The sequence below is a fragment of the Leishmania braziliensis genome, chromosome 36, assembly GCF_000002845.2.
Source record: "Leishmania braziliensis MHOM/BR/75/M2904 complete genome, chromosome 36".
Lineage (NCBI taxonomy): Eukaryota > Euglenozoa > Kinetoplastea > Trypanosomatida > Trypanosomatidae > Leishmania > Leishmania braziliensis.
This window is the reverse complement of record NC_009327.2, coordinates 1,940,659-1,968,632: the sequence shown is the minus strand read 5'-3', so window position 1 is coordinate 1,968,632 and position 27,974 is coordinate 1,940,659. Positions and strand designations below refer to the sequence as shown.

At 55.1% G+C, this 27,974-nt stretch overlaps 9 protein-coding genes across 9 annotated transcripts; all 9 read left to right on the top strand.

The window, feature by feature from the left end:
- Nucleotides 1-20: 20 nt before the first annotated feature.
- Nucleotides 21-2,954, top strand: LBRM_35_5350 (conserved hypothetical protein; the record flags this gene model as incomplete). The annotated part of the gene is made up of 1 exon (XM_001569101.1): nucleotides 21-2,954. One exon carries the CDS (start codon nucleotides 21-23, stop codon nucleotides 2,952-2,954), a length of 2,934 nt encoding a protein of 977 aa, XP_001569151.1.
- Nucleotides 2,955-5,759: 2,805 nt separating this feature from the next.
- LBRM_35_5340 (putative protein kinase ck2 regulatory subunit) lies at nucleotides 5,760-6,590 on the top strand (the record flags this gene model as incomplete). The annotated part of the gene is made up of 1 exon (XM_001569100.1): nucleotides 5,760-6,590. The coding sequence occupies one exon, from the start codon at nucleotides 5,760-5,762 to the stop codon at nucleotides 6,588-6,590; it is 831 nt and encodes a 276-aa protein (XP_001569150.1).
- Nucleotides 6,591-8,116: 1,526 nt separating this feature from the next.
- On the top strand, nucleotides 8,117-9,961 carry LBRM_35_5330 (conserved hypothetical protein; the record flags this gene model as incomplete). Its single annotated transcript, XM_001569099.1, has 1 exon — nucleotides 8,117-9,961. The coding sequence occupies one exon, from the start codon at nucleotides 8,117-8,119 to the stop codon at nucleotides 9,959-9,961; it is 1,845 nt and encodes a 614-aa protein (XP_001569149.1).
- Nucleotides 9,962-11,055: 1,094 nt separating this feature from the next.
- LBRM_35_5320 (conserved hypothetical protein) lies at nucleotides 11,056-12,234 on the top strand (the record flags this gene model as incomplete). The annotated part of the gene is made up of 1 exon (XM_001569098.1): nucleotides 11,056-12,234. The coding sequence occupies one exon, from the start codon at nucleotides 11,056-11,058 to the stop codon at nucleotides 12,232-12,234; it is 1,179 nt and encodes a 392-aa protein (XP_001569148.1).
- Nucleotides 12,235-13,094: 860 nt separating this feature from the next.
- On the top strand, nucleotides 13,095-14,417 carry LBRM_35_5310 (conserved hypothetical protein; the record flags this gene model as incomplete). The annotated part of the gene is made up of 1 exon (XM_001569097.2): nucleotides 13,095-14,417. One exon carries the CDS (start codon nucleotides 13,095-13,097, stop codon nucleotides 14,415-14,417), a length of 1,323 nt encoding a protein of 440 aa, XP_001569147.1.
- A 1,259-nt stretch (nucleotides 14,418-15,676) lies between these two features.
- LBRM_35_5300 (conserved hypothetical protein) lies at nucleotides 15,677-16,480 on the top strand (the record flags this gene model as incomplete). Its single annotated transcript, XM_001569096.1, has 1 exon — nucleotides 15,677-16,480. One exon carries the CDS (start codon nucleotides 15,677-15,679, stop codon nucleotides 16,478-16,480), a length of 804 nt encoding a protein of 267 aa, XP_001569146.1.
- A 1,997-nt stretch (nucleotides 16,481-18,477) lies between these two features.
- LBRM_35_5290 (conserved hypothetical protein) lies at nucleotides 18,478-19,773 on the top strand (the record flags this gene model as incomplete). The annotated part of the gene is made up of 1 exon (XM_001569095.2): nucleotides 18,478-19,773. The coding sequence occupies one exon, from the start codon at nucleotides 18,478-18,480 to the stop codon at nucleotides 19,771-19,773; it is 1,296 nt and encodes a 431-aa protein (XP_001569145.1).
- A 1,738-nt stretch (nucleotides 19,774-21,511) lies between these two features.
- LBRM_35_5280 (conserved hypothetical protein) lies at nucleotides 21,512-22,684 on the top strand (the record flags this gene model as incomplete). The annotated part of the gene is made up of 1 exon (XM_001569094.1): nucleotides 21,512-22,684. One exon carries the CDS (start codon nucleotides 21,512-21,514, stop codon nucleotides 22,682-22,684), a length of 1,173 nt encoding a protein of 390 aa, XP_001569144.1.
- Nucleotides 22,685-23,585: 901 nt separating this feature from the next.
- LBRM_35_5270 (conserved hypothetical protein) lies at nucleotides 23,586-26,123 on the top strand (the record flags this gene model as incomplete). The annotated part of the gene is made up of 1 exon (XM_001569093.2): nucleotides 23,586-26,123. The coding sequence occupies one exon, from the start codon at nucleotides 23,586-23,588 to the stop codon at nucleotides 26,121-26,123; it is 2,538 nt and encodes an 845-aa protein (XP_001569143.2).
- Nucleotides 26,124-27,974: the final 1,851 nt, after the last annotated feature.

Sequence of the window (27,974 nt, the reverse complement as noted above, 5' to 3'; positions counted from 1 at the left end):
GTTTCTGAAAAGAGCAAAAGATGCAGGGAGATGCCCCAAACAGCTCGAACCCGTACGCCGGATATCAGCGTGGCTACCCGCCTCAGGATGGCATGCAAGGGTACCCGCCGCAGGCCGGCCGCGGCGGTGGCGCCGGCTACTACCAGCCGCAGGTGCAACAGCCGCAGCCAGTGGCTTCCCAGCAGCCTCAGCAGGTAACTGCGCAGCAGTACGGTGGCTACAACCAACCCTATGCCCAACTGTACGCCGCGCGCGGGGGCTACCCGCAGCAGCAGTCTCAACATCAAGCACCGCTGCAGCAGGGCTATGCTCCTCGCGGTGATTACTACCAGGGTGGTAACGCCTACGGTGGCGTCGGTATGCAGCAGGGGTACCCCGACACTAGAACTCTGATAAATCGCGGCGGCTACGCGCAGGGCTACGGGCAGAGTTACTACCCGCCACAGCAGCAGCAGGGTTACTACCCGACTCAGCAGCAGCAGAGTTACTACAACCAGGGCTACAACCAGAACCCCAACTACGCACCGGCAGCGCGCGGTGGCTTCCAGGGCGGCGCACTGGGTGTTCAGCAACATCAACAGCCGCAACAGCAGCCGCAACAACAGTCGCAACAACAGTCGCAACAACAGCCGCAACAACAGTCGCAACAACAGCCACAACAGCATCCACAACAGCAGGCGCATCTCCTAAACCAGCAATACGGTCGCGGCGGCCGTGGCGGCCCAGGTGGGTTCCAGCGCGGTGGTCGGGGCGGTGGTCGGGGCCGTGGTGGACGTATGTTCGAGTCGTACGCTGTCGTCCACCTCGACAGCTACGCGCAGCTGGAGGAGGTAGGCCGCAAGGGAGCAACAGAAACGATCGTTGCGCCGGAGGTGCTCTCCGCGATGCGTTCGCGTGGCCGTGGTAGCACGATTCGTGTACTCGTCATCATCCAAAAACAGTACGCCGCTGCCTGTCTCTCTATTCCACGCGGCCCGGAGGATACTCTCCTCTCAGAAAAGACGGCCGAGACATTCATGGGGGTCCCATGCGTAATTGTCGGGCATGCTGAGCGTCTCATTGACTTGGCGAACGGCGCGGCCATCCAGGGAGCTGTCTTCAGCACCTTCCGCTCCCTCATGATGCTCTTGACGACCTTCGACAAGCCAAAGACGACGCCAGCGGAGGGCGAGCAGCCAGTGAACGTGCATGAGAAGACTCACGATGAACTTCTCGAGACAGTCACGAAGGACATCGCGACGTACGAAGCGCTGATGACCGAGATGGCGGCCGACTCAGATGAGTCCACCAAGCTTTTCAGTCGTCTCATGCAGTTTGAGGAGAGCGAGGCACATGGGCAGCAGCAAGGCGAGGCCCACCAGGAGGACGACGCCGCTGAGGAGGGCCACAGCGAGAGCGAGGAGGGCGATGAACATAGGACTACCGTCACTGAGAAGCCCGCCGAGAGCGCCGCCAGCGCAAAAAAGCTGGCGAAGCGCACACTCATGTCATCGCCGCAGGGGATCCGCATCCTACGCACCGCCCTCGCCGTCAACAGGAAGCGACAGATGTTCTTCGAGAAGATTGCCCCACCGCCGCCTAACCCTGAGGGCAACCCGCTCAGCCGCATCGAGTGGAGCGCCTCGCTACGCCTCATCGACCCACTGTTGCACTACCCGCTTCTCTCAGACCTCGTCTTCAGCTTCTTTGGTGTTGCCCCGGTCGGTGCGGAGGGCGTGAAACCAGCGAAGGCGAAGGCGCAGGAGGTAAAGGTGCTGTGCGATGCCATCGCACGCTATGGCGTGCAGCTGACTAGCTCTGCCAGCTGCGGTAACACCATTCTAGCCCTGTTGCAGGCCATGGACCCCCAACACGCCATGGTCAGCGTAGCTGAGCGGGCCGCCGAGGAGTCCAACAGGAAGCCTGGCCTCAAGCGTGGCCGCGAGGCGGGGGAGGGTGGTGCAAATGGCGACGACAGCGCGCAGAAGGCAAAGGCTGAGGAGGTTTCTGAGGAAGCGAAGGAGGTGACGTCTGAGGTGCCAGAGTTAAAGCAGGCCCCCAGAAGCCTCGCTGAGTACAAGGCTGTGACCGCACCGGTGGACTGGCGTCTCTACTACGCTGTCGCCGAGTCATGGTGCACCGGCGAGCAGCCGGTGCTGCGTCGCAAGCGCACGCGCTTCGTCACGCAGGCGCAGCTGGACGCCGACGCTGCTGCTGCGGAGAAGCCGGCAACGATCGAGACACGCCTGCGCTACGTTGGCCACCACCTCATCGGTTCCTTTGTTCTGCGCTACATGATTCCTATCTTTGCTGACGTCGTCCTCTCCGCGCTCAAAAACCCCGCTAGCCGCAAGAAGAAGGACCACGACGCGTTTGTGCAGCAGTGCGAGACGATCCTGTCCACCATGGCAGGCGCGTGGTCGACCATGGAGGCCAGCTTCACGGAGGGAAATATTTACCGAAGCCTCTTGATGTGCCTCGGCAGCTGTGCTGTGCCAGACACCCCCATCGATCGGGATCTGCGCACGCTGCTTGACCGAATCGTTGCCACCATCTTCGATTCTTCAAAGGAGAAGTACCTCTCACACTGTGTACAGGAGGCGCTCACAGTGGCTCGGCAGACAAAGGATGGCATCCGGTTCACACTCCAGGTTGCACGTGCGTTGATGGAGAAGTCTGATGAGTCACTTCTGAATCTCGCCATCAGCCCTTCCGGAAATTACGTGGTACGCCACCTGTGCGGGCAGCTGACGGACTACGCCATGGGCAAGGCGGCTGCCGAGTCGGAAGTCGTTACGGAGGCCAAGGAAATGGAGGCAAAGTATTACACCTTCATGACCGCCAACTTGGCGAAGCTCAACAAAATTCAGTACGGCAGGGGCCTCTCCAGCTGGCAGAGCGAGCAGACTGCCCGCCTCGGCGCCACTAACGCCCCAACTGCATCGAGTCTACCGAGCTCTCCGAACGCTGAGTAAATGTGGGTGGATGCCCTCTCTGGTGCAACGGAGGCCTACTAAGCCCCCCCTGCGCACTTATAGACGTCATGTCTCGTCTTTTGTTGTTGATTCCTCCGCTTTGTCTGTGGTCCATGTTCGCCCTTTCACTTTTTTTCATTCTCGGATGTCTGTCTACTCGCTTCTCGCGGTTGCTCCTCTTCTTGCATTGGAATGAAGTCCCGTGTTGCGGTATACATATATATATATATATATATATACCTGTGTGTGTCTCCGGGGCAGTCTCACAACTTGACAAGAGGTCCACGAGCCGAGAACTCCGCAACACTTTCCTCCCCCCCCCTCCCACTCGCTTCTCTACCCGCAGTGGGAAAGGAGGAAAAGGCGAAGAGTTAGCAAGTGCGCAACTCTACTCGCGAAGGGTCGAGGCTCGTGAGTGCTTGTGGTGGGGTGTATCACTGGTATACTAGCGGTGGAAAAGACGTCTAGATACCCACGTAGGCGGTGTGGAGGGACCTTTGTATCGCACTACTACGGTGTCGCCTCCAGCGAGCAGCTTGTAGTGCAAAACGAACACACAACAAGATGCACAAGAGGTGTAGTGCGTAGTCGCTTTGCTTTCAAGTCGCCAAATTATTCTTCTTGAGTTTTCTGACTTTTCGTTTTTTTTTTTCTCTTTATTAAACTCTGGGGAAAGCAAAAGAAGAGGAAACGAATGGGCTTTTCTGATGGGAGAGTGGGAGGCTACTAATTTTTGTGTAGTACGGTGGGTATCGCTCTCTCCCCCCTCTCGCTCGCTCGCTCGCTCTCCGTCGCGTGCGGCGCAGTTGGTGTACTTTCCTTTTCCGTTGTCGTTGCGCCTTTGTCTGTATCTGTAAAATGTAGGGGTCGTGGGAGAGGCTAGCGAGAAAAGAAAAGAAAAAAAAACATGATGCTCTCTGTCTGTACCTTTGGTGGCACCTTTCGCTTTGTTCTTCTTATTAATCTATGGTGGGTTGTGTGGTGGTGCGTTTTCCGTCATGTGTGTGTGCGTGTGTGTGTGTGTGTGTGTGTGTGTGTGTGTGTATGCTTTAGCTATTGTGATAGCCGTCACATCGACCTCTTTGGGTTTTTCAAACCATCTGTGTGTGAGCACGTATTCCTATCGATCTGGTGTTTGTTTTTCAATGGATTGCTATTGTAGTTCTACATGTGCCGCTCTGTCGATGCGAGGGGGAGATCACTTGTTAGTCGAGGCGGTGTGTGTCGGAGTGTGGGAGTCTGTGTTTTGTAAGAAGGTGTCTGTGCTTGTGCGTGTGGTGTGGTGTCTCTACGTACGCACAATTATGCCTTACTTCATCTCGTTTGTTTTGGTCGCTGACTATTCCCTCTTCGCCATGTACGCAGTGTTTGTCCCCCCCTTCCCCCACCCCCCACACAACATACACACATCAAAGTCTCCACAGAAACACAGGCACACGTGTTCTGGCGGCAAAGGAGGTGCGGGGGTGGGGCACTGTTGTTATGATTATTTGTATTTTTTTTTTTACATTTGCATATAGGATCTTCTTTTATGGAGAGGGAAATAAAACAATTCTGAAATGACTCCCCCCAACAAGAGGCGAAGGAAAAGATGAGAGGCGTTTGCTCGCTTGTCTGTAATATGTAGTTGTTTTTCTGTCTCTCTGTTGTGTTTGTGTTAGCTTAAAGTTTTAAGAGTGCCAGTCACTTTGAAATTGAGAAAACCACAGGGAGAAGAGAAATAGGATGCAGCGATGTGTGGGGGGGGTGGGAGGAAATAAGTAGCGGCTCTGCAGGACCATCGCGGTGTGCATGACGTCTAGGGTGATACCCCCTCGGTTAAGTCCGTGTCTTTCTCGCGCTTTCCCTTCCTCCTCTGCAGGCACGTTCATTTCTTCTCAAGGGCATTGAAGGCCCATGCACACAGGTGTGGTGCAGTCACGAGGCGCATCTGTGTGTGTTTGTGAGCTTGTATGCGTGTTGGTCTGTGCTCTTCTTGTGTGAATGAGGATGAGACTGTCTCCTGCTCTCCTGTTTCCTTGCTGGATCTCTCTACCCACAAACGACCTCAACCCACACCGAGTTGAGGCGTGATGGTATGCAACGTTTTGCCAGGCCTGGCTTCTTCTTGCAGGAGCCAGAGATAGCGACCGAGGGAGAAGGGAGCTCGTATGTTCGACTTTTCTTTGCGTGCTGTGCTAGTACTGTCAGGCGAGCGCTTCCCTCGACAGTGCCGGTGTACACAAGCACTTTTGAATGCGTGGGAGTAGCCAGCAATGAGTACCATCAACACGCACGGGCACTGACAGCCTGCCAAAAGACGTGCTCTGCATGTGCGTTTCCATCATGCCGGTGTTGCTCTCTTCAGAGGCGGCTGCTGTTTCACCGTGCCTTGATCTATCCTCCTGCTTCTTGTGCCACCTTTTTACTTTGCATGATGTTGCACAACGGATTCTTCTCTGTCGTGGGATTTCTGTTGTTTTTTATTCCCTCTCCACCCCTTTGATTCGACTTTGCTTCACAGGTGAACACCGACGCGGCGGCGCACTACTTTACTACCCCCCCCCCCCAATACGGAACGTGTGATTGACTCTGTGATCTGCAGCAGTGATAGGCTCTCTGTCATCTTAACTCGCCCACATATTAGTTGGCGAGTGTGAGCGCGCTTGCATTTGGTTTCGCGGACGTCGTTTGCTGCTGCTGTCATCTGTTGCCGTCCCAATACGGACGTATCAATCTCGCCAGACCGCCAGGCGCACTGCACAAGAGCCACGTGATCCGAAAAAAAAAACACACAGATACACATACACCAAAGCGCGTTCAAAGATGGATGATGCGTACTCCCCAGAGAATATGGAGTACGAGTACGAGGATGAGGAACTTGTGAGCTGGATTACGTGGTTCTGCGACTTGAAGGGCAACGAGTTCTTCTGCATGGTCGACCGCGAGTTCATCACAGATGATTTCAACCTGACCGGACTGGCCCCAATAGTGCCGTTTTACCACTACGCATTAGAGCTTATCCTCGATGTGGAGTCGATGGAGAGCGATGGGCTCACAGAGCAGCAGAAGCGTCTCGTCGAGAGCTCTGCAGAGATCCTCTACGGCCTTATTCACGCTCGCTTCATTACTACCGGCCGTGGTCTCAAGCTGATGGAAGAAAAATATGTGCAAGGCGAGTTTGGTAGCTGTCCCCGCGTCTTTTGCGAGGGCCATGCGCTGCTTCCAGTTGGCCAGAGCGACGTGGTGCGTGAGAGCTCCGTGAAGCTCTTCTGCCCCCGCTGCGAGGATATCTATCACCCTCGCTCCAACCGCCACCGTAGCCTCGACGGCGCCTTCTGGGGTACCACCTTCCCGCACCTGCTGCTCATGCAGCTACGCGAGCGCGGCGTATCGATCCCGCCCCCAAACCAACAATACGTGCCGAAGGTGTACGGCTTCCGCATTCGCAAGCCCGGCACCACCCTCATCACCAATGCCACAGGAGAAGAAGAGACGGGTACCGCTTCCGCAGGAGCAGGGGATGTGTCGCTCAAAACCGAGGCTGGGGCTCACCACAGAGAGGAGGAGGGTGCCGTCGCAGGCTCTAACGCCGCAGATCAGCGGCGGACCGTCGAATCCACTACCTCTATTAGCTCAAAAGGAAAGCCAGAGTAGAGAGGCGCTCGAAAGAACATAGAATACGCCGAGAGGAAGGGAAGCAGGCACACATACATATACAAAGTGGAACAGGAGAAAGGTGTCTGTGCCGTCTATGCTGTAACATCGCTCGCCTTGACATTTGTGGGGCACAGAGGCGCCTGTCTCTCCCTTTACCCTGTGCTTTTCTACCTCACCGTGCTTGATAGGCGGGCGAAATATTGAGTACTGCGTGGAAACGGAGCATCTTCAGTGTCTTTGCGCGTGTTTCCTCGCAAGCGGGGGAGAGGGGAGAAGTGCGACCTTTCAATGCTGACTTCCCTCTTCTTTGCGCGATGGTGGAAGCCTTCTCTAGCTTTCGGATCCCAGGGCACGCGGCAGCCATTGGCGTTGTCGTGCGACGCAGGGTGTGCGATAGCGGTATTGGTGTGTGGCAGGCGCATGTGCTGCGCGAGCTGCATGCGTAAAAGTGAAGCCACTCTAGCGGGTTACTGAATTCGTACGGAATCCTCCCAGCTAGGCACTCCGACGTGTGTGTGTGTTTTGTTTCTGTTTCTCTCGTTCCGGACAACAAGTACTTCATGGGGACTTCTTGTACTCGCTTTCTTTGCGTCTTCGAGGGTATGATAAGAGCCCATAGTCGTCTAGTCAATGTGCGCATGTATATGTAGGTATATGTGCGGGCTTGTACCCTTTTATCCATTCCCCTCGAGCGCGTGCTGCTCATGTGTCGTGGCGTGCGGTGTGTGTGTGTGCCTGTTTTTTTTTTTCATTTTTATTTTTATTTTCTTCTCTCTTGTCTGTGTTGGTGGGCAACTATTCTTCCACGGCTCTGTCTGTGTGTGTGTGTGTGTGTGTGTTGCGTGTTACGTGGTGCATCTCAGGATCCTTCCTCTTGGTGGCTGCGCAACATTATTGTGCCTGTGTGTGCGCTAATGAGCTGCGTCCTTTCCTACACGTGAGTCTAAGTGGCAGCGCGTTTCAACAAATCCTCGCCTGTAGGAGAGTGCGGACAACGAAAGAAAGTGGCGACGCGAACAAAAGTCACTTGTGCATCGCCAGAGTCGAGTCACCAGAGCACTCATTTGATTTAGCGCAACACTGAACTCGTATCGAGCTATCTTGTTCATGTGCATGTCTGCGTGTGTGACGCCTTCACGAAAGAAGAGGAGGAAAAGCACTAGCACCCCCCTAAGAACCGTGCTGCTTGTGATGGCGGTTGAAGGGGTGATTATCCACTGCTCTCGGAACGTATCCCCTGGAGTAGAAAACCCGCAGGTGAGAAGGATGACCAAAGTATGTCGACTTGTACAAGTGATTTTGCCCTCTTCCAGACATGTGTCAGCTTCTCGTGTTCTCTGTCCCCCCGTTCTCGTTTCCAATGCACCTGTGCGGTGCTGCGCCACCTGACTCGCATGGCGATTTGTTTCTCGGTCAGCGGTGGCAGCACCGCTTACTTTGCGTAAGAGGAGTGTCGGTATTTTGAACCGTAGGCATCATCATTGTGCTTCCCGACTAGGACGAAAATGCCTAGCAGGAACCTCATGGAGCCTTCCACGTCATCTATCAGCGGCCTCGCAGGGGATGCTTCCTCGTCGAGGGGGGCCGACCGCGGCGGACGCAGCACGTTTCGCGGTGGTCGCGGCAGCAGTGACCGCCGCGGTCGGGGTCACGTATTTTCTCATGGCAGTAACGACGCCTTCCGAGGGCGCGGCAGATGTCGTGGCAGTGCTTGCTGGCGAAGCCGCGGTGACGGGCAGCGTGAAGGACGCGGGTTTGTATCGAGAAACTTCAGGCGCCACCGCTCTCTCTCAGGGAAGCGCGGCTCCTACAAGCCGTGTGAGGGGGAAGCGGTGGTGAAGCGCGAGAAGAAGGATCAAAAGCCCAACTCCAACTTTGCCCTTCTGTATTCCATGCTGGGTGACGCGGCCACAATCGCGGAGTACATTCGCGATTACCACTCCAGCGAAAAGTTCCGAGACGCCAAGTCTGTCAACACATTCTTGCAGGCTGTGAGCCAGCGACCCAAAGTAGTCTACGAGGAGCTCATGTCGCACTACAAGGATGAGGTTTTTACGGCACTCGAGCGCCTCTTTGCCTTGTATGCCCTTGGCAAAACCCCAATAACCCCGCCGGCGCATGAGTTTTTAATCCGCTGCGAACAAGAGGGTGTGCGCAAGTCGGGGTGGAGTGAGGGTGTTCGCACACTGCCCGCAAATACAGCGGAGGCAGGGACCACCGTCTCAGCAGAGGGCGATGCTGAGGCTGTGGCACCGCCACCGCCGCCTCCTGCACCGGTGGCGCTTCCGATGGACACGGAGGCAGCATCGCTTCTCTCACCTCGCGAAATTCTAAGTAAGCTAGCTTCCCTTGACGCGGTTGGTCGCCTGCAGCGACTGATTGAGATGGCAAGAACTGTCGATGACATTCAGGTGTGCGCCAAGAAGCTGACGAACGTGCTCACCGACGCACAGAACGACGTTCAGAATGGCAATCAGCTCTCCAGGACTTCCGCAGAAAGGTTTGACTATGCAGCCAAGTGCCAGCTGATCAGCAAGCTGCTGTCAAAGGCGCGGCGAGTCGTAGAGCCGGCGTTTGCACTGCCGCCAAAGGCTACAACGAAAGGCACCTCGGTCGATCATGTGGACGAACTAGCCGGGGAGGCGACGGTGAGGCAGGAGCAGCAGGTGCCTGGTGGGGACGGCGATGCGGTGCTGTCACAGACAACAACCGAAACCACATCATCTGCCGCCTCTGGTACTGGAGTGACGACTGCGACGCCCGTCGTCGCTCAACGTCGCGATCCTCTCACGAAGAGCGAGATCGCGGGCTTTCAGGTTGCCATCTCTGTGGCTTTCCATGCGTTGGAGACGGTGCTGGCGCAACGCTTACCGTCTGTCACGCAGCAGCCCCTTTCCAAGTTCGCCAAGATGTTGGAGTGGTGCAAAGAGAAAAGCCTGTTGGCCGCTGAGGATGAGCGATTTGCAACGCTGCTCGAGCAACAGGCGGAGAAGGGCATTGCGGAGCAGGCGAACCAGATCGAAACTGTCATCAACATCAAGTCGCTGGCAGCCGGTGATACCGACGCACTGCGCGAGGTAGTGAATCAGCTGTGGGAGGCGGGGGGCACGAAGTGCTTGTCACCATCAAGCCAGGATGTACTCTCGGCCATTGCTGTGGCCGCGTCTGTTGAGGGTATCGCTGCTGATGTGAAGCGGATGGTAGCGGACCGTCTTCTGCAGACGCAGTGTCACCTCGCCGATGGTATAGTCCTACCGCGTCGGGCACTGCGCTTCGTGAATGGCGAACGCAACAAGATGAAGCAGGCCGCTATCGCAAAGCAGCTGCTGGAAGAGGCAAGCAAGGACGAGACAGAGCATGACGCGTGAAAGCGGGAGGAGTTTCGGTGATGTGGCGACGTGTGTGCGTCGTAGTCTGTTGGCCCTCTCGCAAGTGTACATCGATGCATGCAGTGAAGGTAGAGACGCAGGTGTGAGCGGTGTGTAGGCAGAACGACTGCCGTTCCGTCTCTCTTTTCCTCAGTGGTTGTGCGTCGAATGTCTTGAAGGACTCACTTTTGCTTCACTTTTTCAATGGGAATGAGCAGACGTGTTGACAATCATTATAATAGCGGAACGAAGCGCTTCCCCCCCCCCCCCCCACACACACACACACTCTGTCGGGTCGGGGGTGGAAGTGTGCAAGAGCCTAAAGAGGACTGTAGTCCATCGTAAATCAAATGCCCACTGCACACACAGAGAAAAAACTGCTTCCGCCTCATCGCATTTGTTTTGCTCTCGCATGGAGCGCTCGTAGATGCGGCGCCGAAAAAAGAGCGATGCTGTCCTGGCGCGTGCAATGATGGACTAGGATCTCATTTTTCCACACAGAGACACACATTTACGCCGACGTCTCGTGATGTCGTTTATTGGATGGATATGCTCTGCCTCGATGTCCGCTTCATGCAACTGCACTTCACCTGCCCTCCCTTTCTGGCCTTGCTGCCTTCCTCTCATTTCCTCTGTCCTTTCATATTTTTATGGCACCATTTTTTTATTTATTTCTGTGTGCTTGTCTGCTTCCTGGGCCATTTGCTCTCTCCCTCTCCCCCCCACACCCACTCCTCAAACACCGACGCACTCTTCACATCACTTGACGTGTGCGCATTTCGGGCTGGCGTGCGAGCGTGACCAACGGACGTAGTCTTCTTTGAGGCGAGGTGTGTCTGTGGTGTGGACGTGCTCTCTCTGCAGGTGAAAAGAGGGACGCTTGCAGACAAAACCTCCGCTTCTCTCCCCTCATACTCCTTCCTCTTTCTCGCTCCGTAGGTACTCAGCGGAAATCCACCACAACTGGTTTTGTGGGTTGCCTCAGTACGGCGTAACCGGGCACCTGTACTGTGCAATTTGTTCCCCCCCCCTTTCTCTCCGCTCTTGCTCGCCACGCACTCGTACACAACCTCATCCTAATTGGCCAACAAGGGATGAGTTTTCATCTTGAGAAACTTAACAGGGGACTCACGCGGCTGGCCAGTGTGCGTCAGTACCCGGTCGCCAAGAAGCAATACGTGGCGAAGCAGACAAAAGGTCGCGTTTTCCGCGTCGGGGTGCTGCACAAAAAGGAGCTGACAGAGGCAACCCTGTTGCGTAATCGGCGCGGGTTCATTAATGCACAGCTCAATACCGTTGCCCATGCCCCCTCTCTGTACCACTGGCTCTTTCATCGGTGCGGTATCCCCTTCGCCGAGACGCACGCACTAGCAAAGAGCGGCCGTTTGAAGGTGGATGACGTGGTCGTATCAAGCGCCAGTGACCTCGAGAGCCAACTGAGCTGGGAGACGTTTCAGCAGCTAGATATCCAGATCTGCTCCTCTCTCCCAACACTGCAGTCGAGCTCGTCGACCAGCACAGGCATACCGGAAGCCCCGGGCGCCACTCAGGGACCCTGGGTACCTGCGCTCAAGCGTGCGCTGCACCGTACCTACGCCTTTATCTATCTGCATGCTGGTGTGTCCGTCTCCTCGGAGGAGAGTGAGCCTCGCAGTTTTGTGCACAGCATGGCTCCGATCATGGGCACGGACCCAAGTGCGCTGCTCGGGCTCAATGTGCTCCGGCCGATAGGCTTCCTGAATGGCATGAAGGGCATTGGCGTTGCAACCAACGACGTCTCTATGGTGCGGTACTGGAACAATGAAAGCCTCGGCAACTTTGGCGTGTACGACGTGCGCTTTCCTCGCGGAACTCCGCTCGAGGTCGTGCGAGAAGCTGCGAAGGATGTCGAGTCGACGCTGCAGGCAAAGGTGCAGTCTCAGCTCTCGACGGACATCGGCGTGTCGTGCTCGTGCGTGTGCTGTCCTCCACCTTTGCCGTCACGTGACACCGTTGCAAACCGGCTGTTCTCCGCAATGCCGCTACTCACTGAGGAACGACTGCTTGTCACCACGCCTCTGCTGCCGTATCGAGTGGCACGCAGACTCCAGCGCAATGGTGCGGTGGTCTCTCTCGTACGGAACGGTCCGTTTGTCTTGCACTCCTCGCTGGTGCAACAGAGGCTGCAGCCCTGCAGTGCTACCGATCTGGCGCTTCTCTTCACCTTTGAGCGCCGCTTGAAGACAAACCGCATGGTGCTGAGTCTCCGCGAGTTTGACGTTGACAAGACTTAGCGGAACCGCCACCGAGCAAGGCACGGTGATGCATGTGAGGCAGGGTAGGATTCATGAGTCGCGTGAGTTAGAGAGAGAGACAGGGTGGAGGGTGAGTGTTTGGGCTCATGCTCACAGATTGATTTCTCCCAACATCCCGTTCACGTGTCTGCTGCCGTTAATATTACTCACTTCCCTTTTTTACATGCAGTGTGTGTTTGTGATGTTGTCTTCCTTCCCCTTCACCCCGCCTCTCTCTCTCTCTTTGCTCTCGGTCTAATCCCCTTTCGAGTTCGCCGCTCTCACGTCTTGGTGTCGCACAAGGGTGAGGAGGAAAGAAAAAATGACGACGCCTTCGCAGCAGAGAGTTCTGCTGGATCTGAAGGCACGCTTCAAAGCCACCAGTGGTGGACCCTTGTGAAGCGATGTGGGCGGGGAGAAGGCGAGCACAGGCCACGCTTGTGTGTGTGTGCGTGTGTCTGGAGGAAGAGGCATGGTAGAGTTCGCCCCGCGCAGTCTGCAGTGGTTCTGTAATCCATAGCCTCCTTGCCTCGTGCCCATTGCCCCTCCCCTCCGGTTTCTCTATCGTCTCTGTACTCTCACTTTTTCTCATTTCTTGTCCTTTTGACCACCTCTCGTTCTTTCCCCCTGGGTGAATAGTCATCTCATGAGTGAAGGGACACTGCGGGTTCCTCTCGCTCAGCTCGCAATCAAAGAAACGAAGGCACTGTGTCTTTCGTCCTCTTTTTGTTTCTCTGCTTATCCGTGTCTGTGCAGCACGCAGCCTCTTTTTTGCCACCGCACACACACACACACACACAAGTTTACTTCACTTGCTGCTAGCCATTCTTCACCACCACTTACATCGCACTCGAGGCGGCATGTCGTGGGCAGCATTGGTGAAGAGTATAAAGCCGGAGGAGGCTGCCAAGTTCACGGCAAAGCCACAAAATACGGTGTACGCTGTCGACTCATCGCAGGACGATGCTGAGCGGCGACTGCAGAACCCGCAGCATGAGACGGCGGAGCTGAAGCTTCCATCGTTTTCCAAAGGTCTTCTCATTTTAGACGCTAACGCCATCATTAAGGGCATGGACAACTTTGTCTCCACCGCTGACGCGCTGGTGACGACACCACAGGTGATTAGGGAGATCAAGGATCGTGCGTCGCGCGAGCTGCTGGAACGACTACCCCACAAGGTGACGGTCCTGGACCCTACCCTGGAGGCAATCGCCGCCGTGGTTGCTTGTGCGGAGCGCACTGGAGATTTTGGTGCCATGTCCCGCACTGACATTCGCCTCTGCGCGCTGGCCCTTGACTGTTGCAAGGTTGGAGGATTTCTTGGCGAACCGATCGAGCCGCGTCCGCCGCAGCTGAATCCTGGAAACCACGAGAAGGTCCAGTTTATGACAGAGGAGGTGGATGAAGACGAATTGGATGACGAGGCGGAGAGATCCGAGCCAGCACCTGCACAGGGCGCCTCTTTGGGTGCGATGCCGGGATGGGGTAGCTGGAACGACGAGGCGAAGGAGACCGATGGTGAGGGCAGTGCAGGTGTTGCGGAGAAGGACGATGGTGAGGGGGAGTGGATCACACCGGAGAACATCCGAGAGATCCATGACGGAACGCGCGGCACCGGGCGTACCTTTGAGGCCGGCATGGCCTGTGTCACGTCTGACTACGCCATGCAGAACACGCTCATGCATCTCGGCGTTCCAATCGTGGGCACCAATGGCCTACACATTCACGAGCTACGTCTTTGGATGATGCGCTGCACAGCCTGCTTCACCCTCGTCGTTGACACTACCCGTCAATTCTGCCCTGAGTGCGGCTCCGGTGACACCTTGCGTCGAGTTAACTACGTCGTGAATGACCAGGGTGAGGAGAAGCTCTACATCAACTTTCGAAAGCGCATCAGCACGCGGGGCACCATCTACAATCTGCCAAAGCCGCGCGGCGGCATTCGTGGCACGAACCGCAACCTCGTGCTCCGTGAAGATCAACTGGCTCACGTCATTCGTGGCACAACGAGTAGCAAGGTGAAGGCCCATCAGGTCATGCAGAATGGCGACGACGCCCTCGCCACCTTCGGTGAAACACCGAAGGCGAAGAAGAAGAACTTGGCTGACCCACGTGCGTACTCGTCTTATCACAAGTACAATGTCAATGAGAAAAAGAAGGTGCGCGCTGCTCACCGCAAGTAAGTTGAAGACGTGATGACATGGAGGGCTGGTACGGAGCGCCGCTCCTGCACATTCTGCGAGCTCTTGCTCATTCTGACAGTGCCATAAAAGAAAAAACGGCAACCAAGGAGACAGTGTTGGGGTCCATTTGCGCCTGGCCACGGCGAAGGACGCACCCCACCGGTAAGATTTCGATTAAGCGACGTTGGCTCCTTACTTTCGGTGCGTATGCAACGAGGAAGAAGTGAGAGGCCGGGCGTGTGACTACCTGTGAGATGAGGACTTGCGCAGTTTTATTTCTCATACTGAAGCATTCTCTACTCTCCCCCCCCCCCACCCGCACTTCTTTGCGTCTTAAGGCCATGCGCCACCCTCTCACGACTTCAATGAGGGTTAGTGCGTTAGAGGGGCAGAAAAACCAAAAGGTCAGTATCCCCACGCACAGCAAAGCGCGCTGTTCAATTTGACGGCCATTCGGTGTATGCACGCTGCAGCAGGAAAGGGGCAGAACCTTGCATGCGCTGTGATTGATTGATTTGTTTGTTTGAGATATAAAAACAGAGGTGTGTATCGATCTGCAGCTGGGCGTAGGGGCCTCCGTGTCTTCCCACGAGCCTCACCTCGTTATCGCAACTTTCTCGCCTTACCTAGGCTTACACCCCTCCCCCCACCTTCACAGAAAAAGGAGGCCCAGCGTTTTTCTGAGGGCATAGATGTGATCTCCCGTGCTCTTCCTTCACTCTTTTCGCTTCCTTCTACGCTTTCTCAAACATCCTCCTTTTTTCTCCCTATCCCTTTCCACTCGACCCACCAGATTTTATGCGACGCGTGCGGCGACAGCATTGGCCAGGGCTTGCTGGCATGCTCCTTTACCTCACGTGATGCGGTGTGTTCCTTCTCGCGGCGTTTGGTTTTCCTTCTCACTTGTTTCCTGCTTCTTCAGTGAGCGGTCATACACTCACGTTAAACCTACACACATATGACAGTACCCCATGGCGTACATATTCACCCGACTCTAGTCCTCCTCCATATACACCCACACACACATTTGCTAAGCAAACGGTAGTCACAACCTCGAGCGTTAACGCTGAGGGTGAGGGAGTGTGACTCATCTTCTCACGAGCAGAGAGCAACTCACAAAGAGTTGGCTATACCGAGGGCAGGCACGAATACTCTACTTACCTGCGGCCGCTCATTCATTTCCCTAGCTTTTCAGAGATCCTTAAGAGACCCCTTTCACCATCCCTTCCCGCTACCCCAACCTACACGCACGCGAGAGCATGGGCTCACGTCTTCGCTCCAAGATGGGGCGCGTCTGCAGTGCCATCATTGGTGTGCACTTCGCCATGACCTCCTCTCTCTTTCTTTCCTCAGCCTTTGCTCACGACACCGCGTTTGAGCAGCACTGGAACTATAGTAAGCCCACCCTGCGAAAGCGGGTGCACTACTTTGATTTCTGGAGATCTGCCTTTTACTCCCCTGTGCTCTCGAAAGAGGAGCGTGAGTGCCTCGACGTGTGGATGAGTATTCTAGCGCTTCGTTCACCGATGTTCGCCACGGTTCAACTCTCTCCCAAGGCGGTGCTGCAGGACTCGATGGCGATATTGCAGGGCATTAGCGAGCTGCGTGATGGCGTCTACCTTCTCGAGAAGTTGCCGATCCGTGTGGAGCCGTACCTGCAAGAGATTCGCCGCGAGCCCCAGGGCAGCGTTGTTTTTTTGCATGGAAAAACGCGCACCGACATCCGCCTTGCCGTTCCCTTCACCAGCTATTCCATCCCGCTATGCCTCTTTCCCGCCTCCTTTACTTTGCAGCTCGAGCGCACCCCCACGAACGGGCACATGCACATCACCATGGTGGAGCATCGCTGGTTTAGTGGCTTGATCTGGTCCCACCAGACTAACTCCGTGGCATCTCCGTGGGGGGATGTAGGGGATTTATGTCGCCGCTACAACGGCTTTTTGTGGTCGCTTATGGTAACCAAGAAGATCTCTCTTGATGAGCGGCGGCGCGCACTCGCCACGAGGGCGGCGGAGATAGAGGCTGATCTGAAGAAGCAACAGGAACAGCAGATCAACCTGTGACTTGCGAGAGGGACATATATATATACAAACGCATGTGTACGGAGCGCACCGCATAAACATTGAAGGGGTTACGGAACGGCATCGCTGGCATGGACTTCTCTAGACAAGTGATCTCTATATTTTGTGCTCCTCGACTCACTTCTAGTGGCACGGACAGGAAAACTTCTGTGCAGGCAAGAACGAGATCAAAACAGGATTAAGACCTTGCTCTCTCTCTCTAGCGCCACCGTTTGCGCAATAAGCACACGTGTACCCGTTACAAAGATGACGTAGTGCGTGTCCGCCTTACGCGTTGCCCAGGCACGCCTCCGTGTCTTTGTTGACAAGTCTGCTGCTGTGCATACTTCGTGTGTTGTCCTGCTTTTTTTTTTGTGTTCGTTGTTGCGGTTGCGGTAGATTCAAGTATGTGTAACTCTCAGTCTTCGTTTCTCTTGCACTGACAGGCAAGTGTGCATCCCTCTTCGTAGAGTGTGAGGTCATGGAAGAGCCATCAATTTCGCTTTTCACCCCTCCCTCGCAATGTGGAGGACTATCCTTGGCTGTGAAAACACATTTGGGGCATCACCATTGTCGCTGTGGACTTCATTGCGTTCTCATTTTCGCTCTCCACCTCCCTTACCCAGTTTTTAGGAGGGAGAGAGGGACTCAGCACACCTTTCGTGTTGGCGCTCCTTCTCACCGACTGTTGCTCTGGCTGGGCCATTGTCTCCCCCCTTGTCACATTCTGTGTCTCTTCGCTGTCACTCTTCCGCTGTGCACACACACACACACTGTCGCTCTTCTACTCTTCGCACTCCTTCGGCTCAGCTGAAGTGTAGTGTTCACATGTTTGCCTTCTTTTTCTCTGTTTTCTCCAACCTGGCGCTGTCTTGTTGACAGTACTCTGTGCGCGTCTTCTCAGTTGGGGTGCCAATAAAAAAAAAATCAGCGATTTCAACCCACGAAGCAGATGATGACTTGATCGCGTCCATTGCGTGTACGTGCGTACCTGCGTATGTTTTTTGGTGTAGGTGATGCACAGCCGATCTCCTGGATGTCTGAAGGGAATCAGCGATCCCCCCAAAAAACTGTCATTCCCAGTGCGTCTTATGCTCAACCTTACCGAATCGTGTTGGTGGCTCTAAGAGGGTTGGCAAAGGAGAGATGGAGATCATTTTGGCTGCTTTCATAGTGGCGTGAGTAGCGTTATTGCCCTCCTCTCTACATCAATCGATCCCTCATGTTTCTCTAACCCGAAAAGTTCATACCACAACTTCATTCATCCCATTGCCCTTCGACTTCCCTCCTCTGTTTCCTCATTCACCCCTCTTCGACACACGAATGTGTTGTAGTGCACTGGCACTGTCAACTTCACATGCTTTGTTGGTGCGCGTGTCTAAAACAAGTATTACTGAGAAATCACCACCCGAGTAGCTTGAGTGGTTTAGCTTCACCTTTGTCCATCACTGACTCCGCGTCCTCACCCCTTCTACTACTTCCCTCTGCGTGAGCTTTTCGTTTATCGTGACGACCTCTTCTCGTGTCTTAGCGCCTTTTTAGTACTAGCTTCAACCATAGCCACAAACCCCCCTCCCCCTCCCCCTCTTCCGTCTCTCTTTTCTATTGCCATTCTCCCTCCAGGTCTCTACAACGAAGTTTTGAAATCAGACGCAAAGAGGGAGAGAGAGAGACACCCCACTCACTCTCTCACTCAAGTACTGGCGACAACTGCCTAGTATACTGAAGTGGTCTTCTCTCGTGTTCTTGACGTTTTAGTTTCATGTCTGTGCGAATTTGTGGGTATCTTCTCTTTCGGTCGGCACACAGCCGTTCACTTCTCGTTTCCGGGCGGGCCAGCTTTTTAGGGCACCATTCGCTGACCAGGTCAAAGAACTGACGATCGCCGCACTTGGAGTTGCGCGTCTGTTTCTCGGCGTGTACGGCTGCGTTCATCGACCAATTTTTTGTTCTCAGAAGGGCACTTCTTTTTCCTTCGTCTATCGCCTTTCTTTGCCGTCATGCTGCACCGCACTCTCCGCCGACTCGTGCCGAGTGAAGCGATCGGCAGTGTTCACCCGGATGTGTTGTGGGGTTATCAGCAAGGCCAGTACGCTGGTCCTGGTTGGGCCAACTTTATCAAGTCACTCCCCCTTGAGACGCTCGCGATGCAGGGCGGTAGCACGATGGCAAACCTGAACGATCGCGCTGGCACCTTTGTCGACCCCGAGGACCCGCGTCACCCGCTTGCCCTCATGCAGTTTGGCATCATGGGCAAAATGGACGGTACGTTTCATCAGCTGGCCTACGGAGACTTTGGTCGTATACCGAAGGGGTCGCGGCTGATGCAGGTTCTCTACGAGAACTACCTCGAACCCTTCTCCATGAATAGAGTGTGTGCGCAGCTGTACTTTTATCAGAAAGTGCCGAACAACTATCACGCCTCCGTAGACGCGACAGCCGAGTACGTGGGGCAGACGGCGTCGCTGGTTGGCCAGGTAGTGGTCGGTCTTGGTGCCTGTATCATGGAGGGTGTAACGATTCGAGCGGATACGAACTGCGTCTACATTGCAGAAGGTGTGCAGATCTTAGAGAACACATGCATCATGAGCGATGCACCGACAGATCTGCTGGCGTACCAGCGTCACGAGCTGCTTAACCCGTACCAGCAGTGGGACGGCATGGATGGTGTCACACGCATCATGCCAAACACCATTGTCGAAGCGAACTGCTACCTCGATAGCTGTTCCATTGGCTCCTTCAACCGCATTGGCCACAATACCAAGATCATGAAAGGGGTGACGACGGGCATCATGGTGCACATTATGCCTGGTAGCGTGGTGACGACTGATACCAAGATCGGCGACGGCGAGCTCTGGGGTGGCGCGCCGGCTTGCAAGATTGGGGAGGTGAGCAAGTTTGAGTACAAACGCCCGTACTATGCATCGCTGCTGCATCGTGAGAGCGTCGCGGAATCGTACCGCAGCATGTCTCGCTACGGCGACCAGTTCGTGCATTATGTGAATGCGATGGGCCAGCTGGAGACGCTCATGATTAAGTATGAGGATCACGTCACGCCAGGGGTCAAGGCAAAGGTGCGCGATTTTGAAGAGGGTCGAGAGCCATTCCACCACACAATCACCCGCATTGCGCAAGGGTGGTCACCGGCGAATCGCCCAGATGACAAGAACTTTGCCATGGCTCCGCCTGCGCCGGGTGTGAAATTGTTTGCCGAGCACAACACGGACTCGTCGCCGAGCGAGTGGAATGGATCGTACGCCAACATCACGAACATTTTCAACGACTTCCGCTGGTAAAGGGGCAATAACAACCAAAAAACAAAACAAACAAAGAGAAAGTTGAGGGGTGCAGGAGGAGCTGAGACGAAAAGCTTCTACGCGTCGCAGCGCTAGTTTTTCGGGCTGGTCTTCAGGTTGGACTTGTGCTCAGGAAGGGAAACTGAACCCGTACTCTCTCTCTCTCTCTCGGTGTGTGTGCTGAGGAAGCACATACTCCTTGTGTTGTTCTGCTTCTTTTGCTCCCCCCTCCCTCCCTCCCTCCTTCCCTCTCTCTGCCTCTTCTCTCCCTTTCCCTTTCACCCCCGCTACCTGATGTCCTGTCGGCTCTAGTTTGTGTGCATGCGTGTGTGGGTGGCGTCGATGTATCAACTGGTGCCTTTTTCGTTCATTTCCTTACTTTGCTCTGCTGTAGTATGCGCATGCTTCTGTTAGTGTTAGCCAGCTATACCTCGTTTCGCAATCGTGAATTCCTCACACATGCGATGCATTCATTTCTCGCTGTTCTCTCTTGTCCTGCGTTCTCTTTTGCTTCTCTGTTGTTCGAGGAGCACTGTTCTCTAGCGGAGAACGAACTTCTTCTCCCTCTCTTTGTTTCTGCAGCTGTACCCTCGGTACCTCCCTCTGTACTTCCTTTCCTTTCCCAATGCCTGCCCCTCCTCCTCCTGTATGTGTGTGTGTGTTTTTTTTTTTTGCTGCTTGCGGATTTGCTGTCGCGGTGCGTCTCGTATGTTACTGTGGGCAGCACGTCTGTGAAGGGAGGAGGGTGGGTTAAAAGGGAGCAGGAAAGGGTTGCAAGACAACACAATGTCTATGCGCGCGCACACATACACGCAAAGTAAAAGGAGACGACTCGAAGAAAAGAGAGTGCGATGACGGGTAATTCACGGCTCAACCACGAGGCATTTACCCCCGCCTCATCCATCACGTTTTGGTTACTAATGGCTCTAATAGCGGCGTGCGTCGACCGAGCATACGTGCAAAAGGTCCGGTGTAGACTCGAGGAGCAGCACTAGTGGTTCGGAGTACTACCGGAGAGCCTCTGGGCCGCCCTCGTAGCCCTGGTAGCTGCCTCCTGCTTCCTTTTCTTTTCATCAGGGTTCTCTGCAAGAATGTAATGTGTCTTACAGCTTAGTCTGAGCGCCTTTTCATAATCTCAGCATCACCTTCACCACATTGATCCACCTTACCGTTTCTACCCTCTCGTTATTTTTTCCAACCTCTGGCTGTTTCTGCGCACCCCTCGTCTCCGCCTCCCCGTCTCTCACCGTGGCACCTACCCCGAAAGTGGAGTGATCGCCTCCCTCCTCCTTGTGTTTGGATCTTGCCCCTGCGCAACGGTGAAGCGTCTTCGACAAGCAGAGAGCAGTCTCACGATCCGAGTGGTGGCCACCCCTCTGATCTTGGACTGCGTCCTGCGAATGACCACCTTAATCACCGAGAGCAAAGGAGATACGACGACGAGAACCAGGCTACAGGTACGGTGCATTCATACATAGATATACTCAAGTGGTGCTGGCTTCTTTAGCTTCGCTAAACTTCTATCACGAACACTCTACTGCAGCGACGACGAGCGTCACAGAACTGTCCCAGACACCCGTGCATCATCCTTCCTTCGCCATTTCTCACCCATCCTTTGACTGTTCCTAACCTTTTGTTGGTGCGCGCGTGGGCACATTTGCAGGAGGACCCCACCGCCACGTTCTCCTCAATTTCTAATTTTTTTTTTTTTTGCTTTCCATAGATCAACTTCACAATCATGTCGGCGCTGAACGATAGCCGCAATACCAGCAGGCGTTCATTTCTAGGCGGAATATCACAACCACAGCGACTACAGGGAACACCGTCCTCGTTGTTTCGCGACGATGTGGGGGCAAGCAGTGGCGGAGGAGGTGACGGCACCTGCGAATTCGAGGTGGGGTTTGACTGCCTCCACAGCAGCCGTAGCGAAGAGGAGGACGCTGCAGATGTTGCCTCCTCTCGCGAGAAGCGTCTCAGTCGCGTTCAGCGAGATGTACGTCGTCATGAGGTTCAGATTGCTGCTCTCCTCAGTGAAAGGCATAAGCACTGTGAGCATTTGGCCACCGTTTACGAGGAGCTGGAAAAGGTGCTTCACAAGCTTCGACTGGAACCGCCGCAGGACCTTAAACAAGACGCTGGGTCGTCCTCTTCTCCGATGTTCTGTGCATTGACCAATGACGAGAAGGACTGCACACCACTGAGTACCGCTTCCACACTCGCGTCTTCGCTGCAGCAGCGCTTTCAACAGGTGCTCCAACGGCATCAGGACCGGGTTTATGAAGTGCTCATTGACTACCGGCAGCAGATAGACAGGCATGAGAGCGAGACTAGTCGGCGCCTGCGCGCTATAGAGGATACAGTTACGCAGATTCAGTCGGATGTGCGCGAACTGCAACACAGAACTAGCACCCAGATAGAGGACCTTCAGCACTTTCAGCAGAACGTGCAACAGCGCGTAGAGGCGGTGGCAGCGCAGCAAGAGGTGCAACGTGTCACCTTTGACGCTGCCGGCGAGAGTCGAGACACGAAGGCAACGAAGCTGATGAGCAAGATTCAAGAGGACGTGGCTCGATTGAGGGCCGACACAAAGGTGGTGCGAACTAAGCAAATTCAAAGCGATAAGGAATTTGGAGAGCAGATTCGGTCACTGTTATCAGCTCAGCGTAAGGCAGAGCAGACTCTGGAAGTGCATAGTGCGTCTATCGTGCAGCTGCGAAACCAGGATTCGCTTGAGGGGGCTTTTCACGAGGTGAAAGACTGGCTTGGGGACCTCGAAAAGCGCATGGTCAGCCGCGGCGAACTGCTGCAGTGGACAGAATCCTTGCAGAGCGAAATCCATCAAATCCGACGTGTCACAAGCGGAGCGCTCGCGCACACCGTTGAATCAGTTGCACCCAGCCAAGACGCTTAGCGAAGGGGATGTGGGCTTCCTAAAGATGCGGCTGCACCTTCCGCATTCCTGACTAAAATCGTCTCGTGCGTTGCTCTCAGTACGTGTGGTTTTATGCCACTTTGTTTTCTTCTTGTTGTTTTCCTCATCCTCTGCATGCTTTTCTTTGAAGCCCCTGCTGTCGTGTTTGATGCGAGTTGAGCTAGTAGTGTTGTTGGTGTGCTGCAGTCCACACGAGGGGACGCTTCGGCTCCCCATTGTAACGTACGCTAAGGTTTTACGTTGCCTGTGCAATACATGCAGCGGCGGTAAGTGTTGCGGCGCGACCGGGAGGGCGCGGGGAACGGGGAGGAGGACTTCGGAATTTTTTTTTCGTTCTCTGACTCTTTTTTTGTCTTTGCGCTTACCCATTTTGCGGCAAACATCCGCTGCTGCTGCTCCGTCTTACTCTCACGCGCCTCTGTGCTGGCGTCGGATTTGATGGTACTTGTGGTTGCCTTGGCGATTCTGCGAATGCGCATTCATTTCTGGCGTCACTTTTGCATCCCTCCCTCTCCCATCTTTGGGCTTTCTACCATCCTTTTTTCATCTGTGCAATGGTCCTGCTTGCCTTCAACTACACCGAGACGGTTCACTCCGCAGGACTTGCGCAACGCGCGGGCATTTTTCTAGGACACGCGGAGGGGGACGCAGACTCCAGCTGACGCTTACTTTTATCGACGTCTGGTCGTCGCTTCCCTTTGCCTCCTCCCCTCTCTCTCTCTCTCTCAAGTGCCAAGAGGAGGGGGAGGAACCGTGTACTTTACTCAACCTCGATTGAGACCCCCTTTCCCACTTTTTCTAAGTGGTCCAGGGTGCACTCACTTCCACGTCGTCGCGGCTACCTCGCACAGACAACACGCCGCCGTTCCCTCGTAAAACCATGTCGGACCCCGTCAAGCCTATGACGTCCGTCTCGGACACCCTCTTCACCTCCTTGGAGAGGGACTTTATGGAGGCCATGTCCGCCTTAGAGGGTGAGGAGTCTCTGGGCTACTTTCGTCTGGAGTACGAGAAGTTATTCCGTGTCCTCAAGAAGAGTCGCGCCTCCGAGATGGAAATTCTCACGCAGTGCCAGCAGCTGACGCAGGAGCTGCTGTCCAACGCGGCCAAGATGCAAGCGGCTGTGAAGCTCGCGCAAGGCGATCACAGCACCATCGAGGCGCTTAAAAAGGAGATCGAGAAGGCGTGGCGCACTGTGGACGTGGCAAATGAAAAAGATCAGTGCGCGCGTGAGATGGTGAAGACACTGAAGCAGGAAATTCAGTCCCTGCAGAGCTTGATCCAGGATGGCACCTCACTATCTACCGATCACACGTCGACGCTGGAGCAGCTCAAGCTGGACAACAAGCGACTCCTGACAGAGAGTGAGGATATGACAAAGCAGGTGGAGACGTACAATAAAGAGATGGCGGAGCGGACTGCAACTCTAGGAACATTGAAGACCGCGACAGAGGCGGCTGTACAGGAGCGCAAGCTTTTGACGAGTCGCCTGGAGTTGGTGCGGCAAGAGTACAACCGTGAGCGCAATGCGCGCGAGCGTGCCGAGTATCAGTGTCGAGATCTTCTGGTGACGCTTAAGACACGTGAGAAGGCGCTGCAGGAGCGGGAAGACCGCCTTGCCTTGATCCAGACGCAAGCAGAGAAACACCAGGCGGAGCTGGGAAAGCAGCAGCATAAACGACAAACACTACAACAGCAGCTTGAGACAGCCGAGAAGCAGCTGTACCACACAAAGCAGTCCTACAACGACAGCGTCGACACCACTGCGGAGCTGAACGAGCGACTGCATGGGATGGAGAAGCAGATTGCTGCAACCGCAAAGAAGATTCTCGAAACCCGTGACGAGTGCGTCCGGGTCACTCGCATCGAAGAGCGCGACTTTCGCGAGTTCGACCGCCTCAGGCAGCAGATCGACCACATCCGTAAGGACGAGGTGCACATGACGTATGAGGAGGACACGGTGCGGAAGCGCATCGCTGCGGTGAAGCTGGAGAAGCGGAGTCTGCAGGAGGCGCTGGGGCTGATTGAACGCGAGTGCGGTGTCTTGGAGAAAAAGGGCGTAAAGGAAGATTCTCTTCGAGCTACCACACAGACCCTTATTAAGAACGAGCTCGATCAGCAGGCAGAGCTAGAGGCCTGCATCGCACAGGAGACCGAAATCGGATGCCATCTCCGAGAGAAGCTGCAACGCTTGACAAAAGAGCGCGAGAACTGCGTGAACGAGGTATCACAGGTGAGCGGACAAAACAACACCGCTGTAGAGGAGCTAAAGATGGCGTCGTTGCAAGTTGAAGAGTTGCAGCGGAAGCTAGACGAGAGTGAGCGCCGTCTCACGCAGCAGCAGGCAAAGTACGAGCACATGCGGGCGGAGCGGAATCAGCTATCGAGGCGCCTCGTCGACGCGCAGGACGAGATTGTCGAGTACCGACAGCGTGTGAAGGTGGTGGATCACCAGGTGCATCAGTTCAAGGAGGAACTGGCACTGAAGGCCCGCAAGTATCAGAGCGACAAGGCGCAGCACAAGATCAGCAAGGAGCGTCTCCTCAAGGCACGCCAGCTTGTGAATGACAGTACGGCGAGCTTCGATGCGACGAAGGAGGAGGGCGAGCGGGTGGGACAGGAGATCAAGCAGCTGTTGAAGGTGGTGCAAGAGTGCGACAAGAACCTTTCTGGACAGCAGCGGGAGCTTCTGAAGATGAGCAGCGAGCGCGACACTTTCGCTGCTCAGCTGATTCGCCGCAACGACGAGCTTGGCCTGCTCTACCAGCAGCTGCACCTGCTGCAGACGACCGTCAACGAGGGCGAGGCGGCGTACCGCGACCGACTTGATGACCTTCGCCTCCTCCACCTTAAGTTGCGTGAAATTCAGCATCAGTCGATGCTGGCGCAGGTGCGCGGGTGCGACGTGTCCGCCACAAAGGAGAGGTTGCGAGCCAAGCAAAACGAAGTGCGACTGGAGCAGGCCAAGGTGGCTGCCCTCTCCGAGGAGCTCGAGAACCCGCAGAACGAATCCCGCTGGCGACGCGTCGGCGGCGCCTATCCGTCGATGGCGGAGCTGGAGTCGAAGATGAAGCTGCTGCAGCGGAACCTGCTCACCAAATCGGAGGAGTGCATGAAGCAGGAGATGAGACTCGAGGAAAAGCAGCGACTAGTAATGGAGCTGCGTGCCATGGCGGCGCGTCAGCCCGGCCCGGAGGTGGCACAACAGCTTAGCGTGTACCAGAAGGACTTGCAGAAAAAACATGCACAGATGAAGCAAAAGGCATCCGAACTCAACATGACAGCGACACGCACGGCGGAGCTGCGGTACGAGGTGGCGCGCCTGCGTTGCTCACTCGACGAAACACGGCAGAAGTACTACGAGATGAAGGTGAAGAACGATACCACCGTTGCGGCTGAGTCCATCCCTGCGTCCTAGTTCGTGTGTGTGTGTGTGTGTGTGCAATCGATTGATGAGCTTTGCCTGTCACTTGTCGGCTACTCTTCTGTGAGGCAGTCTTCGCTGCGCTTGTGAAGAGCCTAGGTGCCTATCTGGCCTTATGTCGTCATCTCTCTATGTGTATTTGCTCTGACATCGGTGAGCTCTGTCGGCACTTGGTGGTAAAGTCTCTCGCACCGTAGATGCCCCTTTTTTTGTGTATGTCTTTAGGAAATATGTGCTCTGTGTTTCATTTGTTTTCCATTTTGATCTGGTCTGTGTTCGCGTGTCTGCTTCCTTCACCAATGTACAATACAAGGCCAAGCCACAGACTCTTTCTACTGCTCTGTACACCGAAGTCTTGCGTCTCTTCTTTCAATCGTCGTCCGACGTACAGCTCATATTGCACTTATTTGCAGCGATAGGCGACGCTGTGTACCGCACCCACCCACACACACACTAGCAAAGGTGGATTGTGACCAGAAGAGTCCAACACAAAAAGACGCAGGGTGAAGGTGCTCTGTTCTGCTTGCGTGTCTGCACTACAACAAAGGCGTGTTGAAAGGAGAAAGCGGACGGCCGTCTCTTCCTCAACCCCCTCCCCCCTTACTACGTTTGGTGAACCTCTCCCCACCCACCGATTCCTCGTCGATTATCGCGTCAGGAGAAGGGAGGATCCACGTTTGCTGTGCCTCTTGATGAATTCATCGATCGCTCTCTCCATCTCTGCCTTCGGCGGCGCTATTCTTTGTGTTGCCTTGGCTGTCATTGTCGTCCGCTTCTCTCGACCTGCGCGCATTCCACAACCCTCAACGGTGATTACTGATTGGGAAATTTTCCCTTTATCTGCATTGTGAATCCGCGGCTCTTCTCACTTCTCCTTGTCTCCCAATTCCTCATATTTATTTCTTCTTCTATCGCACATGTTGAGCTGTACATGCCAACACCAACACGTGTATCGACTCCCTTGATTATGTTCCGCTAGTGTGTTCACTCCCTTTGCGTTATTCAATTTCCCATCTCTCTACCCTCCTCTCAACCTGCCACCATGACCGCTGTGGAGTCTGGCTCGAAGGTTCTCCGGATGAAGGAGAGCGACGCGCAGAAGCTGCTGGCGATGCGTTGCCACATCGGCACGCGCAACCAGAGCAGTGCGATGAAGAAGTACATCTACGGGCGCACGGCTGAAGGCAGCCACATCATCGACGTGCACATGCTGTGGGAGAAGCTGATTCTGGCTGCACGCGTGATCGCTGCTGTGGAGAACCCGAAGGACGTGTGCGTGTGCTCGTCGCGCCTGTACGGCACGCGCGCCATCTACAAGTTCTCGCAGCACGTGGGCACGAGCTTCCACGGCGGCCGCTTCATCCCCGGGACGTTCACGAACCAGATCCAGAAGAAGTTCATGCAGCCGCGCGTGCTTGTGGTGACGGACCCGCGCACGGACCACCAGGCGATCCGCGAGGCGTCGCTGGTGAACATCCCTGTGATTGCGCTGTGCGACACGGATGCGCCGCTGGACTTTGTGGACATTGCGATCCCGTGCAACAACCGTGGCATCAAGTCGATCGGCATGATGTAGTGGATGCTAGCGCGGGAGGTGCTGTGCGTGCGCGGCAAGATAGTGCTCTCACGTGCAGAGGGAGGAGAACGTTGGCCATCTTACTTGACCGTGACCCTAATCGAGGCAGTGGAGGAGAAGTCTGTTGGGAACGCAGCGGTCCCTGCTGGGCAGGAGGAGGAGGCACTCGGGTGCGTGGCAGCTGCAATGAGTGGTCAATCGTTGTGGGATGGCAGTGAATGCAGTTAGTGGACGGTGAGAGAAAACCAGCCACACGTCAACGCAGGATA